Source organism: Pongo pygmaeus, chromosome 10 (genome assembly GCF_028885625.2).
Source record: "Pongo pygmaeus isolate AG05252 chromosome 10, NHGRI_mPonPyg2-v2.0_pri, whole genome shotgun sequence".
NCBI lineage: Eukaryota > Metazoa > Chordata > Mammalia > Primates > Hominidae > Pongo > Pongo pygmaeus.
This window is the reverse complement of record NC_072383.2, coordinates 110,559,617-110,576,412: the sequence shown is the minus strand read 5'-3', so window position 1 is coordinate 110,576,412 and position 16,796 is coordinate 110,559,617. Positions and strand designations below refer to the sequence as shown.

The 16,796-nt window shown below is 40.5% G+C and overlaps 1 protein-coding gene across 6 annotated transcripts in view; it reads left to right on the top strand.

The window, feature by feature from the left end:
* The window catches only part of TMEM116 (transmembrane protein 116), an 85,592-nt gene extending 79,878 nt beyond the window's left edge, over positions 1-5,714 (top strand). For all 6 annotated transcript variants that reach the window (XM_063647103.1, XM_054442168.2, XM_054442165.2 and 3 more), the window contains 4 exons: positions 196-334; positions 2,982-3,126; positions 4,357-4,430; positions 5,185-5,714. In XM_063647103.1, coding sequence (XP_063503173.1) covers positions 196-334; positions 2,982-3,126; positions 4,357-4,430; positions 5,185-5,391 — 565 coding nt within the window. In that variant the 3' untranslated portion in view covers positions 5,392-5,714. The remainder of the gene's footprint in view (positions 1-195; positions 335-2,981; positions 3,127-4,356; positions 4,431-5,184) is intronic.
* Positions 5,715-16,796: the final 11,082 nt, after the last annotated feature.

Here is a 16,796-nt window from a genome sequence, read left to right as displayed (position 1 = left end):
AGTAAAAGCTAAAAATATATAAGTAAAAGTGTAACACAAAATGACTACAAGATAATGTGTCTGTGAGAGAGAGACAAGGTTTTATGGGCAAGAGTTAGCAAAATGATAAGTAAAATAACAGGCTTATTAACTCTTGTTGAGCAGCTCTTTTCTTACATCTGTAGTAGTACTCCTGTTTATTGATTTTCTTCCTAGGTGTATCTTGATGCACTCACCACCATCAGCCGTGGCTGAACTCCCACCTTCTGCCAACACATCTGTCTGTAGCACACTTTATTTTTATGGTATCGCCATTTTCCTGGGCAGCTTTGTACTCAGCCTCCTTACCATTATGGTATGGTACCACCCTACCTTCCTTTGTGGAGAGATGAGGAAATGAGGGGGATGGGCCAATATTCCCAGGACCTGGGAAAGATGGGGCAGAGAGGCACTTCTTGTGGTCCTAGAACTAAGAAAGTAGCTAGGAGATCTTGACAATATAATTACTGCCTCAGACTTTTGCACTTCCCCAAATCAAACGATAAGAGAGAGAAAAGAGCTTGTATTTATTAGGTGAAAATTATGCTCACTCTACAACTAGTATAGGCTTCATCAATCCCCTATGGCCAGAAAACTCATATGTGTCAAATATATCCTTTACATAGTTAGGATGTCACTCTCAAACATAGAACATATGCTTTGATTTAACTTTCCAAATAATAAAATAATTTTGTTTTTAAAATTCTTCATTTGGCCATAGATTTGCATTTATGCTATGTCTAACTGGGCCTAAAGTGCTAAGTGGCTCATGAAGTTTTCAGATACTCATTTGATATCATCAGGATGATATACAATTAGAATAATTAGCCAGGGGATAGTAAGTTACATAACTGCCTCATACAAAAGCAGTAAATGAGCAAATATGCCGTTGTATTTCCCATAACTATTTTTCAGTATCATTTTCTCCTCTTTTTATATTTCAGTTCAAGAATTACAAGGTATCTACCTGCAGATCAAATGTATCCCACTAGCACTTGTGAACTAGATACAGTTATGGGGAATTTCCTTTGGCAATTCAAACATAAGTTATAGAGATGGCTCAGTTTGGCTGGGCACAGTGGCTCATACCTGTAATCCCAGCACTTTGAGAGGCCAAGGTGGGTAGATCACTTGAGGCCAGGAATTCGAAACTAGTCTGGCCAACATGGCTAAACCCCATCTCTACTAAAAATACAAAAATTAGCCAGGCATGGTGGCATGTGCATATAGTCCCAGCTACTCAGGAGGCAGAGGCATGAGAATCGCTTGAACCCAGGAGATGGAGGTCACAGTAAGCCGAGATCGTGCCCCTCCAGCCTGGGCAGCAGAGGATACTCTGTCTCAAAACACACACACACACACACACACAGACACACACACAGACACACACACACACACACACGAGATGGCTTAGTTCAAATCAGCAGGTTGTAAAGAGTACACAATAACTAGTTCATATTAAAATGGGTTTGATGGTTTATGTTTGGAACTGACTAACAAGAGAGACAGGTCCCAAATCCTGGCACCCTGAGGATTCCTGATTGCTTCTTTAGAATAGCCCAGGTTTCAGTGTATATTGAGAATTAGCATTCTAGATTCTTTAAAAATCAGCAGATGGTGGCTGGGCATGGTGGCTCATGCCTGTAATCCTAGCACTTTGGGAGGCCGAGGCGGGCAGATTGCCTGAGCTGAGGAGTTCCAGGCCAGCCTGGGCAACACAGTGAAACCCCATCTCTACTAAAATACAAAAAAAATTAGCTGGGCATGGCGGCATGCACCTGTAATCCCAGCTGCTTGGGAGGCTGAGGCAGGAGAATTGCTTGAACCCAGGAGGCGGAGGTTGCAGTGAGCTGAGATCGTGCCACTGCACTCCAGCCCAAGCAACAGAGCAAGACTCCATCTCTAAAAAAATTAAAAAATCAGCAGATGGTGAACTGATTCTTTTAGACGTTAAGTATTCTCAAACTCAAGTCTCCTTTTGATGCTTATGTAGGGAAAAGAGACTATGTACATGGCTGAACTGGATTAAGTAATGAGGTTATTAATTTAGAGAGTAGATCTGGATTAGGGAAAAGATTCAGATTTGTTACCAAGAGTGTTATCTAATTTATTTTTGCAAAAAACACATTGGACTTTTGAACTGATTTATATTTGTTTCATGACCTAAACCTTATTCAAACAGCTGACAGTAAGGAAAAAGCAATTTGTTTTCCATCTAAAGGCAAGAAGTGACTTTCTTTCTTTCTTTTTTATTTTTTTATTTTTTTGAGACGGTGTCTCGGTCTGTTGCCCAGGCTGGAGTGCAATGGCACATCTCAGCTCACTACAACCTCTGCCTCCCAGGTTCAAGCTGGAATTAAAGGCACATACCACCACGACTGGCTAATTTTTGTATTTTTAGTAGAGACAGGTTTCACCACGCTGGTCAGGCTGTTTTTGAACTCCTGACCTCGTGATCTGCCTGCCTCAGCCTCCCAAAGTGTTGGGATTACAGGCGTGAGCCACCGCACCGGGCACAAAGTGACTTTCTAAAACTTCTGTTGCTTAGAGTTGAGAATTTAAGCTCAGCCATGGTGCTGAAGTGTTAAGCATAGAACACTTTCTAACAAAATCTCTAATAGAGTGTTTTAAGAGGAACTAGTTAGAGCTTACTTTTAACTTCCTGTGTAAACTGTGATTAGCCTCAGTAGGGGGAAATGCCCAGAGGTTGATGTAAGGTTCATGTGTTAAACGTGATACACAAGTTTGGCTACTATCTGTCCATTTCCCTCCCCTAGTAAAAGTTCACTCTGAAGGTAATTTTCTCTTAGAAAAAGCCTGATCTCAGAAAGTAAAGACAAGAGAATGGGGTCTTTCCTGTTGTGAGATTCTAAGAGAATAATCTTTTTAAAATGATAGGAGGATAGACCTGGGGCATTTTACTAAGCTTTAAGCAAACTGCTCACTGCTGTACTCATATTTAGGTCTTACTTATCCGAGCCCAGACATTGTATAAGAAGTTTGTGAAGTCAACTGGCTTTCTGGGGAGTGAACAGTGGGCAGTGATTCACATTGTGGACCAGCGGGTGCGCTTCTACCCAGTGGTCTTCTTTTGCTGCTGGGGCCCAGGTAGGTATCTTAACAAGAAGAGATGGGCAACGAAGAGGGCAGTTATTAGGTTCTGATCAAGCAAAGTGGTCTCACTAAGAAGGATGGCTGCGGCCAGGCACGGTGGCTCACGCCTGTAATCCCAGCACTTTGGGAGGCCGAGGCAGGCGGATCACAAGGTCAGGAGATCGGGACCATCCTGGCTAACACGGTGAAACCCCGTCTCTACTAAAAATACAAAAAAAAAAAAAAATTAGCCGGGCGTGGTGGTAGGCGCCTGTAGTCCCAGCTACTTGGGAGGCTGAGGCAGGAGAATGGTGTGAACCTGGGAGACGGAGCTTGCAGTGAGCCAAGATTGCACCACTGCACTCCAGCCTGGGTGACAGGGCGAGACTCCATCTCAAAAAAAAAAAAAAAAAAAAAGAGGGATGGCTGCAAATTCCTATTCAGTTTATAAAATTTGTATGGGCCCTACCCATATTTCCAGTTTTTACTAACCTCCTTAACTCCTTTTGCTTCTTATGTTTTAGAAATTGAGATAATTAGACATGAGATGCCCCATGATATAAGAGGAAAAAACAACGTGACAGACTTGGAGATATTAACACCTGCCCTTCCTACTACATAAGGTTATAGTGAGGATCAGGTTGGATAATTTTTTTTTTTTTTTTTAAACAGAGTCTCACTCTGTTGCCCAGGCTGGAGTGCAGTGGTGCAGTCTCAGCTCACTACAACCTCTGCCTCCCAGGTTCAAGCAATTCTCCTGCCTCAGCCTCCCGAGTAGCTGGGATTACAGGCACATGCCACCATGCCCAGCTAATTTTTGTATTTTTAATAGAGACAGGGTTTCGCCATGTTGGCCAGGCTGGTCTCAACCTCCTGACCTCAGGTGATCTGCCCACCTTGGCCTCCCAAAGTGCTGGGATTATAGGCATGAGCCACCGCGCCCGCCCAGATTGGATAATTTTTATGAAAGAGCTTGGGAAAATCTGAATTGAGAGGAAGTGTAAATTATTACCTTCCTATAGTATATCCTGCTACCATTACTACACTAATAATCTACAAAGTTTCATCAATAAAGACTAGAAGTTGGAGGCCTAAGACTTATTGGTTTGCATAACAGGTTAACCTCACTGATGGATTTTATTATGCCTATTGTTTCCATTCTGATAATGCTCAGGCATGTGTGTGGATGAACCTGATACTTTAGACAGCCAGGGCTGACAAGGTTTACACTTTGTGTATCCACAGCTGTCATTCTGATGATCATAAAGCTGACTAAGCCACAGGACACCAAGCTTCACATGGCCCTTTATGTTCTCCAGGTAACACCTTCAACATTCAGTATCTCTGTTCTTACACCCGCTTATCCTATTTTCTTATACTACCTTTACTCGGTAAGCACGATTTTTTCCATCTGGGTACTTCTACATTGCAAAAGAGAAAATGTATTATTTACACTCAGTTATGAAGAATGTGAAAATTTTCTCAAAGTCGAGGTAGATGATGTAAAAGTACCTCCATGCATTCCAGAGCATATGTATCTCTGGTCAACTTCATTTTACTGATGTGTTTTTAAGGAATGGACAGCAAAAATAAACAAGATCTGCCAGGCATGTTCTTATGAAACATTGATAGTGACATAGTTCTCTCCCATCCAGAGTAAACTGAATGGGATAGATGAGCTATTCTTGGTGAATGGTGAGGAGGAGATGGAATGATCATCTCTCTTTTTTTCTTTATTGGATTTAAGAAGATTTTGGGGCTATCTGACTATTCCGATGAGACAGTTTTCTCGAGGGTACCCTGGGAAATGAGGCAATAAGGAGGGGCATTGAAGTTACTTCATTGTCCCTATGTATATACTAAGAAGTATGACCAACTCTCAGTCATCCATAACAGTGTAGTGTAGAGAGTGAGTTCAGGACGAACTAGAAAAATATAAAAAACTGATGTCAGATCTTCATGTTTGAGATAAAGAAAATATAACAATGCTTTATGAATAAGGGGAGTGGGAATTATTCCCTGGATCCCTGAAAATCTGAAGCATGGGCTGCATCACCCCTTCATCTCCTCCAGGCTCTAATGGCAACATCTCAGGGTCTACTCAACTGTGGAGTATATGGCTGGACGCAGCACAAATTCCACCAGCTAAAGCAGGAGGCTCGGCGTGATGCAGATACCCAGACACCATTATTATGCTCACAGAAGAGATTCTATAGCAGGGGCTTAAATTCACTGGAATCCACCCTGACTTTTCCTGCCAGTACTTCTACCATTCTTTGAAACTACAATACTGGAACATCCAGGAACTGGAGTTATTCTACGCTAATGGATTGGAAAGAATGTTGGGAAAGGACATCTTAAATCTTTTCTAACTATGCCCTACACTGCAGAACTCAAAGGAAATATAGTGCCATTGTTAGTAGTCATTCTAGGTGAATTGGGAGTATCTCTCCAGTTATTCCCAGATTCACTAGTGATCCTTAAAGTCTCTGTTCAGGGAGAGGAAGACACTTTCCATCTCAGAGATAGACTCGTGTTACCTTGATGGATATTAGATTTGTCTAAGTCTATTCTAGAAAAAATAAATTCTAGATTATTATTTATATGTGTCACTTCAAGGCTGTCTACTCCATGGTTGCAGGGGAAGTGGGGGCAGGGGGCGTGCAACAACTTGCTCAGGTCTTGCCATTGCTATTACTGTCTCTAAAGTTGAACACAGAAAATCCTGGGTTTCTATTCTGTGAAGAGTTTTAGAAACTCATAAGAAACAAGGAGAACTACTATCAAAAAAGTGACAGTGGGACCTTTAGACACACCACATCTTAGTCTCATATGTTCACTTCTGTTCTAGGACTTGAACAATAGGGATCACCCCACTCTAGAATACTAAGACTAATCTTTTGAAGTTACAGGGACAATAAGATTTAAGAGAAATAGAGACTAGAAAAAACCTCTAGTAATCAATAACTGTTAACTTGCATTTACAAGCAGAAGTACAAGGTTGGTTTCATTGTGTTCATTTATCAAAGTTTAAAGTTAGATTGAACAGTATGAACAACTTGCCATTTTTATAGGTGAAAATGGTCTAATATCATCAGTTTCACATGGTTCAGCCTAATAGTAACTGCTAAATATATGTTTATAGGATAAATGAGTGAACAAGCAAATTAGTGACTTATAAGTAAAATTTAAATCTTTTGGGAAAGAAAAGATTCTCGTACTGCAGAGCTTCATTCAGGGGTGGGAATATCTATCTAATCTGTTTCTTCCTCTTGAATTATGTAACAGTGATATTTGGTCTCTCCAGCTAAGTTATGAACAAGGCCAATCTGAGGCCAAAGCATCATATAATATGATGCCAAAACAAAGGGAAAGCCAAATGGACAAGATGACTGGAATGATAATTAATCAAAACATCTAGACCTAATAATCTGATGATCACAAAAGTCTTACTCGCACTTGATACATTATCTTGGTATGTCCAAGGCAAAATCTTTAAGATTAGAGAAGTTGACTGAGAGGATTATAACGGAAGATTAGACAGGATGTTCTGAAAAGTAAGTTACAGAGATCTTTCCAAAAGAGCTCTCTATAGAAATGTCAGGGAGCTCAATGATAGCTCTTTCTTTTTTAGACCATGAGCTTCATGGAAGTTATGGAGGGTAACCTGGCCTTATTCTGTCAAGATCATATCTTGAAGCTTCTCATTGTCCCCAAAATCCTGAGACCTGATTTCATGATAGCACAGAACAAAAAAAAGACTGCCTCACCTAGAAAGCTGTGTTAACTTCTTTTAATTTAAAAACTAATAAGCAGTCAGCATATAGAAAAATAGATGGAAGCAAGAAAGAGTTCCTATATCCATAGTCCCTGAGGGACACCAGAACCAAGAAGTCCAGTTCTTTTTTTTTTTTTTTGAGACGGAGTCTTGCTCTGTCGCCCAGGGTAGAGTGCGTTGGCATGATCTCGGCTCACTGCAACCTCTGCCTCCCGGGTTCAAGCGATTCTCCTGCCTCACCCTCCCAAGTAGCTGGGATTACAGGCGCCCACCACCACACCTGGCTAATTTGTGTAGTTTTTCAGTAGAGACGGGGTTTTATCATGTTGGTCAGGCTGGTCTCGAACTCCTGACCTCAGGTGATCCACCCGCCTCGGCCTCCCAAAGTGCTGGGATTACAGGCATGAGCCACTGCGTCCCACCAGAAGTCCATTTCTTTCTTTCCTTTTTTTTTTTTTGAGACAGAGTTTCACTCTTGTTGCCCAGGCTGGAGGTGTAATGGCACGATCTCGGCTCACTGCAACCTCTACCTCCCAGGTTCAAGCGATTCTCCTGCCTCAGCCTCCTGAGTAGCTGAGATTACAGGCACATGCCAGCATGCTCGGCTAATTTTTGTGTTTTTAGTGGAGACGAGGTTTCCCCATGTTGGTCAGGCTGGTCTTGAACTCCTGACCTCAAGTGATCCACCCACCTCGGCCTCCCAAAGTGCTGGGATTACAGGCGTGAGCCACCACACCCGCCAGAAGTCCATTTCTTAAAAGGTCCTTTCAGTATCACTTCATATTTGGCCTTATTACCAGAAAGAAGGTAATTATCAAATATTTTTCAGGTTTGTTTATCTTGCTGTTCCAGTGACGTATGACAGTTTCTTAGAGCGTGTGTGGATGTAAGCAAACAAAAAGATAGTAGGAATGAGAAATAATAAATGGCTAGGCAAGACTTGAATTAGGATTATCAGCTTTTTGTCATACTGAGAGTCAGAGGGGATGTGTGGAGCTGGGCCACTGTTAAGACTACCTCCTAACCTTTAAATTCTCATGTAGGAGGGGCATAGTTGTAGACAAGTGCTAGTTCTTAAAATTGTTGCAAACAACCCTCCCATGACACTTGTCCAGGTTGCAGTCATAGTGGAGTACAGTGGTGTCTAAGCGGGATTGATTGATACAGATCTTTTGTGGACCATATGGACTATCTTTTACCTCCCCCTCATCAGCCCTGTTTATACTCCAATACTACATGTCCTGCATGGGAAAATGGGTGTTTGATGTTTTTCAGTGTGTGGGATCTTTAGATGTTTTCACATAGCGGTCTCTCACATCTTACATATTTGGCCTTGTACTTCCTGAAGACTTTAAACAATCCTTTAGACTCACTGCCAGTTTCCAAACCTATCCCCCTTGGTAATGATAATTTTTCCAAGCAGCTCATGTGCCCTTTCCAGAGATTTTTATGCACTGATTCTCTAGGCTTCTGCACTGGCCCTGGTAACAATAACCTTGTTCTTTGCAAGGGATACCATCTTCCTTGTATATATCTGTGTGGCACCACTCGGAGGTGCCATTAAAGTACTCTCAGAGGTCATATTCACCTCCACTGAGGCAGCAGGGTGTGGTTGCTCTTGGAAATTTGCAGTGTCTGCAACAGAATCCAAATGCACAATCTGAACCCTTCTTCAGCTATTGTGAGGGCAGACAACAGTGATCCCTTTCACAGTCAATGAAAGGGATTCTTTCACAATCAAAGAATACCACACTTGCATTCTTCTCCTTCATCACTATCTTGTCCCCACAATATGGCTTTCCAAAGGAGATTTGGTGCTCAAGTTTATTAAACAGTCAGTCTTCTCTGTGCCTATGCAAAAACTAATGGAAGCAGTGGAAGCTTCAGTTGCTGAAGCCCATATCTATAGTAATAAATTTATGCATAGTACAAAGGTTCTGGCCATGACACTTGTAGGCCATATAGTCATGTTTCATATCCAAGCTGTGGCCAAGCTCATGAGCTATGAGAGCTGCAAAGTGGGGTATATCTTCATGAAAGAAAGATTCAACACTCATTGTATTCTTAGCTCTACAGATACAACTGAGAAATGCATAGCCCTGGTACTTTCCAGGATTTTGACCAATGGTCCAAATATGAGCAACAACATGTTTCACCTTTCTGAAGGGGTGCCAGCCGGTCTCTCCAGCAGTTAAAATTTTGAAACGTTTTCTGCAGATTCAGGGGCATTTGCACTAGCCTTCTCTCTGTCCATATCTCCAACTGATCCATATAACTAACCAGTAAGTACTATTTAGCTCCTTATTGTACCACTTGGCCAGCGTGTGGACATCTGTTACCATCTGTGTAATGTTAGTCACATTATATTATTCCACATTTGTAACCACTTATTGTCAACCACAATAAACATTTCTACATATTTGGGAAGCAACCATATATGGGGCATGTGGTCTGGGCTCTATTCTGCTCTGAATCCTGATTTCAAGATATGCTGTAAACCGTATGTTGAAATTTGTTTGAGGTATGTTAGTCAGGCTGGTCTTGAACTCCTGACCTCAGGTGATCCACCCACCTCAGCCTCCCAAAGTGCTGGGATTACAGGCATGAGCCACTGCGCCCGACCCGAAGTCCAGTTCTTAAAAGGTCCTTTCAACTGCTGATAGTCACCAAAGAATCTAGGTCACCTGTTGACTCTACATTATAGTAACAGTGATCCTGTATAAAAGGCATGCCCAAGCTCTATTTCCCATTTTAATGTGTATAGATAGGGAAGTTTTTAACTAACAATCCTTAATTTTGCTTCAAATTTAATAATATTCCATTTTCTCATGTTAAGACATAGGCCACCTTTTCTCCTTTTTCTTCTAGTCCTCTGAATATCATCAGGTTTCTAGGATGACTATTTTATAATAAAGATATTTCCCGCATTCTCAAAACCCCATGTAGGGATTCCTGGATGAAAAATATTTCCAAGGCTAGGTGTGGTGACTCACACCTATAATTCCAGCACTTCAGGAAGCTGAGGTGAATGGATTACTTGAGGCCAGGAGTTTGAGACCAGCTTGGGAAACATAACAAGACCCTTTCTCTACAAAAATTTAAAAAATTAGCCAGGCATGGTGGCATGTGCCTGTAGTCCTAGCTACTCAAGGAGGCTGACGCAGGATGATCACTGGAGCATAAGAGTTTGAGGTTACAGTGAGCTATGATTGCACTATTGCATTCCAGCCTGGGTGGCCTGGGTGCCAGAGTGAGACCCTGTTTCTAAATAAATAAAATAAAATAAAATGCAAATCATTCCAAACCTTACCTATGACCGCTTGATTTCACAGAAGAAGGATCAAGAGGGAGGCAAAGTAATTAATTAGGGATGTCATTGTCATGGCCCAAGTGAAACAGCCAATAATCCTGAACCTCTGTATCTCAGTTGTTTTTCCTGGACCCAGACCTTTGTCAGTGACATAGTTGTTTGGTGAAAGCTCAAAGCTATGCTGCCTGCCAGAAGGATAGCTGCTCCCACCTGAGTATTACATGATGACACCTGCCTTTTGATCATGTTTATTCCTACTCCTCTCTCTCTTCATGAGTGTCCTTACTTTGCAACCTACCTCAACATTTTAGTGCTCCTTAGCTGAACTCCTGCTGTTGTTTTTTGTTTGTTTGTTTGTTTGTTTGTTTGTTGAGACGGAGTCTCGCTCTGTCGCCCAGGCTGGAGTGCAATGGCGCAATCTCAGCTCATTGCAACCTCTGCCTCCTGGGTTCAAGCAATTCTCCCTGCCTCAGCCTCTTGAATAGCTGGGATTTCAGGCACCTGCCACCACGCCCAGCTAATTTTTGTATTTTTAGTAGAGACAGGGTTTCGCCATGTTAGCCAGGCTGGTCTTGAATTCCTGACCTCAGATGATCCGCCTGCCTCGGCCTCCCAAAGTGTAGGGATTACAGGCGTGAACCACCACGCCCTGCCTCCTGCTGTTTTCATGGAAGAATATACCAAGGAGAGGAAGATTTCAGAGGTCCAGCAAGTTCCATGACCCAGGATCAGGCCTCAAGAAAAGGAAAAAAAATAACCTTTTCCTGTCAGTTGTAGTGCCCATGGAACAGCTTCTACCATCTCTCCTAGCATATGTTATTCTTTTGGCTCATTGAAACTAAAGGTTCCAGAGCGGGCCTTTGTGGGTCTCTGGGTAGGTCACAGGCCTCTGCTGTCCAATGCCTCTTGCACCATTCTCTACTCTGTACCACACAGCCCATTTCAAGCCCCCAAACCTTTTCTGCCTCCAAAAGAGTTTGTGGGCATGATCTTTGACCTACCACTTTGTTGTCCTAAGAATCTCTTCTGCATGGACATTTACCTCATTTAAATAGACTGGTTTTGATCCTTGCTCTAAAATTCCCTCTGTATCTGAGATATGGGCACTTCCCTATTTGATATGATATATGTCCATTAGCGTAAGGGGAATCAGCTATGAGATCCTGAATATAAAACACCAGGGATCCGCTTTAAAAAAAAAAAAAAAAAAAAGCAAAAAACCCAGCAAGTCCTGGAAGGAAGTATGAGTAGACTTTTCCTGTAATACATAAGTAGCATGGAAAGGAAAAAGAGATTAGAGAGCCAAGTTGTTTTAAATGTTCCAGGGTCTAGGGAATAAATCTCTCAGATGTACTCATATCTAGGGCATCAGACGGGGCATCAGACGGGGTTTCACCATGTTGCTCTTTGAGACAGAGCGACACTCTGTCTTGAAAAGAAAAAAAAAAAGAAAAGATAAATTGAGCTGATATTACAGTGTTCCCATATACCTCGTCTACCTCCACAAAGGATTTCTCCATTAGCATCTTTCATTAGTATGGTACATTTGTTACAATTGATGAGCCAATACTGATACATTTTTATAAACTAAAGTCCATAGTTTACATTAAGGCTCATTTTTTGTATTAATATAGTTGTATGAGTTTTGACAAATGTATAATGTTATGTGGCCACCATTGCCATGTTGTACAGAATAGTTTCACTGCCCTAAAAATCTCTTGTGTTCCACCTATTTATCTCTCCCTCTTTCTCTCCAAACCCCTGGCAACCACTGATCCTTTTTCTTTCTCTATAGTTTTGTGTTTTCCAAATGACATATATTTAGCATACAGTATGTAACCTTTTCAGACTGTCTTCTTTTACTTGACAATATCCATGTAAGGTTCCTGTATGTCTTTTTGTGACTTTATAGATCATTTCTTTTCATCACTGAATTGTATTTCACTCTGGATGTACCACAGTATGTTTATTCACTCACTTATGAAGGCAAATCTTGCCAGTTGAGGACATTTTCCTGTGTTTGGCCATTGTGAATAAAGCTGCTGTCAGCATTTGTATACAGGTTTTGTGTGTACATAAGTTTTTGAGTAAATACCTAGGGGCATGATTGCTGGATCATATGGTAAGCCCATATGTAACATTGTAAGAAACTGCCAAACTATCTTCCAAAGTGGCTATACCATTGTTCAGTGGATTACAGTTCCTGATGCTCTCCACATTCTAGCCAGCTTTTGGTATTGTCAGTGTTTTGTGTTTTTATTGGGGTTTTTTTGTTGTTGTTCGTCTGTTTGTTTTTTGAGACAGAGTCTCGCTCTGTCACCCAGGCTGGAGTGCAGTGGCACAATCTCGGCTCACTGCAACCTCTGCCTCCCTGATTCAAGTGATTCTCCTGCCTCAGCCTCCCGAGTAGCTGGGACTACAGGCGTGTGCTACCATGCCTGGCTAATTTTTTGTATTTTTAGTAGAGACAGGGTTTCACCATGTTAGCCAGGATGGTCTCCATCTCCTGACCTCCTGATCTGCCTGCCTCAGCCTCCCAAAGTGCTGGGATTACAGGTGTGAGCCACTGCACCTGGCCTCGTTTTGCAATTCCCTAATGTCATATGATATTGAGGATCTTTTTATGTGCTTATTTGCCATCTGTGTATCTTTGGTAAGGTGTCTGATCAGGTCAGATCTTTTGCCCCTTTTTAAATTGGATTGTTATTGAGTTTTAAGAGTTCTTTGTATATTTAGGTACAAATCTTTTATCATATATGTATTTTTGAAATATTTTCTCTCAGTCTGTTGCTTGTCCTTTCATTCTCTTAACAGTGTCTTTGACCGAGCAGATTTTTAAAATGTTATTGAAGTCCAACTTATCATTTTTTTCTTTCATGTATCATGCTTTTTTGGTATTGTCTCTAAGAAGTCATCATTGGCTGGGCATGATGGCTCATGCCTGTAATCCCTGCACTTTGGGAAGCTGAGGCAGGTGGATTGCTTGCGCTCAGGAGTTCAAGACCAGCCTGGGCAACACGGCAAAAGCCCATCTCTACCAAAAATACAAAAAATTAGCTGGGTGTGGTGGTGAGCACTTGTGGTCCCAGGTACTCAGGAGGCTGAGGTGGGAGGATCGCTTGAGCCTGGGAGGCAGAGGTTGTTGCAGCGAGCCAAAATGGCACCACTGCACTGCAGCCTGGAAGTTGTACAGCTTTGCATTTTACATTTTAGTATATGATTAATTCTGAGTTAATTTTTGTGTAAGGAGTAAGTTCTGTGTCTAGATTCCTTTTTTTTTTTTTTTTTTTGTAATGTGGATGTCTAATTGTTGCAGCACCATTTGTTGAAAAGGCTATATTTTCTCCATTGAATTTCCTTTGCTCCTTTGTCAGCAATCAGTTGATTGACTGTATTTTTGTGAGTCTGTTCCCGGATTCTCTATTCTATTTTATTGATCCATTTGTCCACTCTTACACCAAGATCACACTGTCTTAATTACTATAACCTTATAGTAAATTTTGAAGTCAGATTGTGTCAGTCCTTTAACTTTGTGCTTCTTCAGTATTGTGTTGGTTTGTGATTTCCATGTAAACTTTAGATTCAGTTTGTATTCGCAAAATAATTTTCTGGGCTTTAGATTGGGATTGTCTTGAATCTATAGATCAAGTTGGGAAGAACTAACTTCTTAACAATATTGAGTCTTCCTATCCATAAACAGGAAATATGTCTCCATGTATTTAGATCTCCTTTGATTTCTTTCAGCAGGGTTTTGCAGTTTTCCTCATATAGATCATTAGACTTATACCTAAGTACTTCTCCCTTTGGGGGTTTTAATGTAAATGGCATTACGGTTACAATTTCAAATTCCACTTGTTTATTGCTAGCATGTAGGAAAGTGATTGATTTTTTTATATTAACTTCGTAACCTGTAACCTTGCTATAATCACATCTTAGTTCCAGAAGGGTGGTTTGTTTTTTGTTTTTGCCTATTCTTTGGGATTTTTCTACATAGATAATTGTGTCATCTGTAGGCAAAGACAGTTTTGTTTCTTCAGTCTCAATCTGTTTGCCTTTTATTTCCTTTTCTTGTTTTATGGTGTTAGCTAGGACTTCCAGTACGAAGTTGAATAGAAGTGTTGAAAGGGTCATCCTTACCTTATTCCCAATCTTAGTAGGAATGCATGCAGTTTCTCACCATTAAGTATGATGTTAGCTATAGGTTTTTTGTAGGTAGATTTTTTTATCAAGTTGATTTTTTTTTAAATCAAGCTCCCCTCTATTCCTAGTTTGCTGAGAGGTTTTATTATGAATATGTGTCGATTTTGTCAAATGCTTTTTCTGTGTCTACTGGTATTATTATATGATTTTTCTTCTTTAGTCCATTGACATAATAGATTATTTTAATTGATTTTTGAATGCTGAACCAGCCATGTATACCTGCAATAAATCCCACTTGGTTATGGTGTGTAATTCTTTATATACATTGGTTCAATTTGCTAATATTTTGTTGACAATTTTTTCATCTGTGTTCATAAAAGATACGGTCTGTAGTTTTGCTTTGATTGTCTTTATCTGGTTTTAGTATTAGGGTAATGCTGGCTTCACAGAATGATTTAGGAAATGTTCTCTCAGCTACTGTTTTCTGGAAGAGATCGTAACTAATTGGTATTGCTTCTTTCTTTTTTCCTTTTTTCTTTTTTTTTTTTTTGAGATGGAGTCTCACTCTGTTGCCCAGACTGGAGTGCAGTGGCGTGATCTGGATTCACTGCAACCTCTGCCGCCCAGGTTCAAGCAATTCTCCTGCCTCAGCCTACCAAGTAGCTGGGATTACAGGCGCCTGCCATGGCGCCCAGCTAATTTTTGTATTTTTAGTAGAGACAGGGTTTCACCATCTTGGCCAGGCTGGTCTTGAACTCCTGGTCTTGTGAGCCACCCGCCTCGGCTTCCCAAAGTGCTAGGATTACAAGTGTGAGCCACCGCGCCCAGCCAGTATCACTTCTTTCTTAAATGTTTGGTGGAATTTACCAGTGAACCCCCATCTAGACCTGGTGCTTTCCTTTTTGGAAAGTTACTAATTATTGATTCAATTTTTAAATAGATACAGGCTACACTAAGATGATCTGTTTCTTTTTGTGTGGGCTTTAACAGATTGTGTCTTTCTAGGAATTGGTCCATTTCATCTCTTATCAAATTTGTGAGCATGGAAGTATTCCTAATATTTATTATTCTTTTAATGTTTATGGGATCAGTAGTGATGGCCCCTCTTTCATTTCTGATATTAGCACTTTATGTCTTTTCTAGTTTTTTCTTGGTTACTTTGCCTAGAGGTTTATCAGTTATATTGATTTTTCCCAAAGAAACATATTGATTTCATTCCTTTTCTCAATAGATTTCTTATTTTCAGTTTTATTTATTTCAGTTTTTATTTTTGTATCTCTTTTCTTCTGTTTGCTTTAGGCTTACATTGCTTTTCTTTCTCTAGTTTCCTAAATTGAAGGTAAGATTATTGATTTTAGATGTTCTTTCTTAATATATTCACTAAGTGCTATAAATTTCATTGAAGTATTGCTTTCACTGCATCCCACAAAATTTTGACAAGTTGCATTTCATTTTAATTTAGTTCAAAATATTTTAAAATTTCTCTTGAGACTGCTTTGACCCATATATTATTTATTTATTTATTATTTTTGAGATGGTCTTACGCTGTTGCTCAGGCTGGAGTGATCCTCCTGCCTCAGCCTCTCGAGTAGCTGGGACCACAGGTGCACACCATCAGCTAATTTTTAATTTTTTGGAGAGATGGGGTCTCCCTGTGTTGCCCAGGCTTGTCTTGAACTCCTGGGCTCAAGCAGTCCATCCCTTTGGCCTCCCAAAGTGCTGGGATTACAGGCATGAGCCACCATGCCTGGCTGACCCATGTGTTACTTAGAAGTGTGTTGTTTCATCTCTAGATATTTTAGGATTTTCCAGCTATCTCTCTTACTGACTTCTAGTATAATTACATTTTTAAGAAATTTATTTTTTATTTTTTAAATTGAAATAAAAATATAGATCTGATTTACCATCTTTACTATTTTTAAGTGTACAGTTAATAAATACTTTATATATTTTTTCAAAAATAATTTCATTGTGGTCCAGGAGCATACTTTGTATGATTTCTATTTTTAAAATTTTGCTAAACTATGTTTTATGGCCCAGAATGTGGTCTTAGGGAATGTATCATATGAGCTTGAGAAGAATGTGTATTCTGCTTTTGGTGAATGAAGTGTTCCATAAATATCTTCAATTCTCAGCTACCTTCCATGTCTTCTTAGTGGAGGTAGGAGTAGATATAACATTTTTTGGCTTTTTTTTTTTGTAGTGATGAGATTTCACCAAGTTGCCCAGGCTGGCTTGAACTCGTGGGCTCAAGAGATCCGCCTGCCTCAGCCTCCCAGAGTTCTGGGACTACAGGAATGAGCCACCACACCTGGCGGGGTATAACTTTTTAATAAATTATCCACTGCTTTCAACATAAACCACTTCTATATCCAATTCCCAAATCTATCTTGGAATTTTTATAGCTCTTCTAACAGGGTTTTAACTCTAAGGGAGCAAGCCTTTACACCAGTGTCA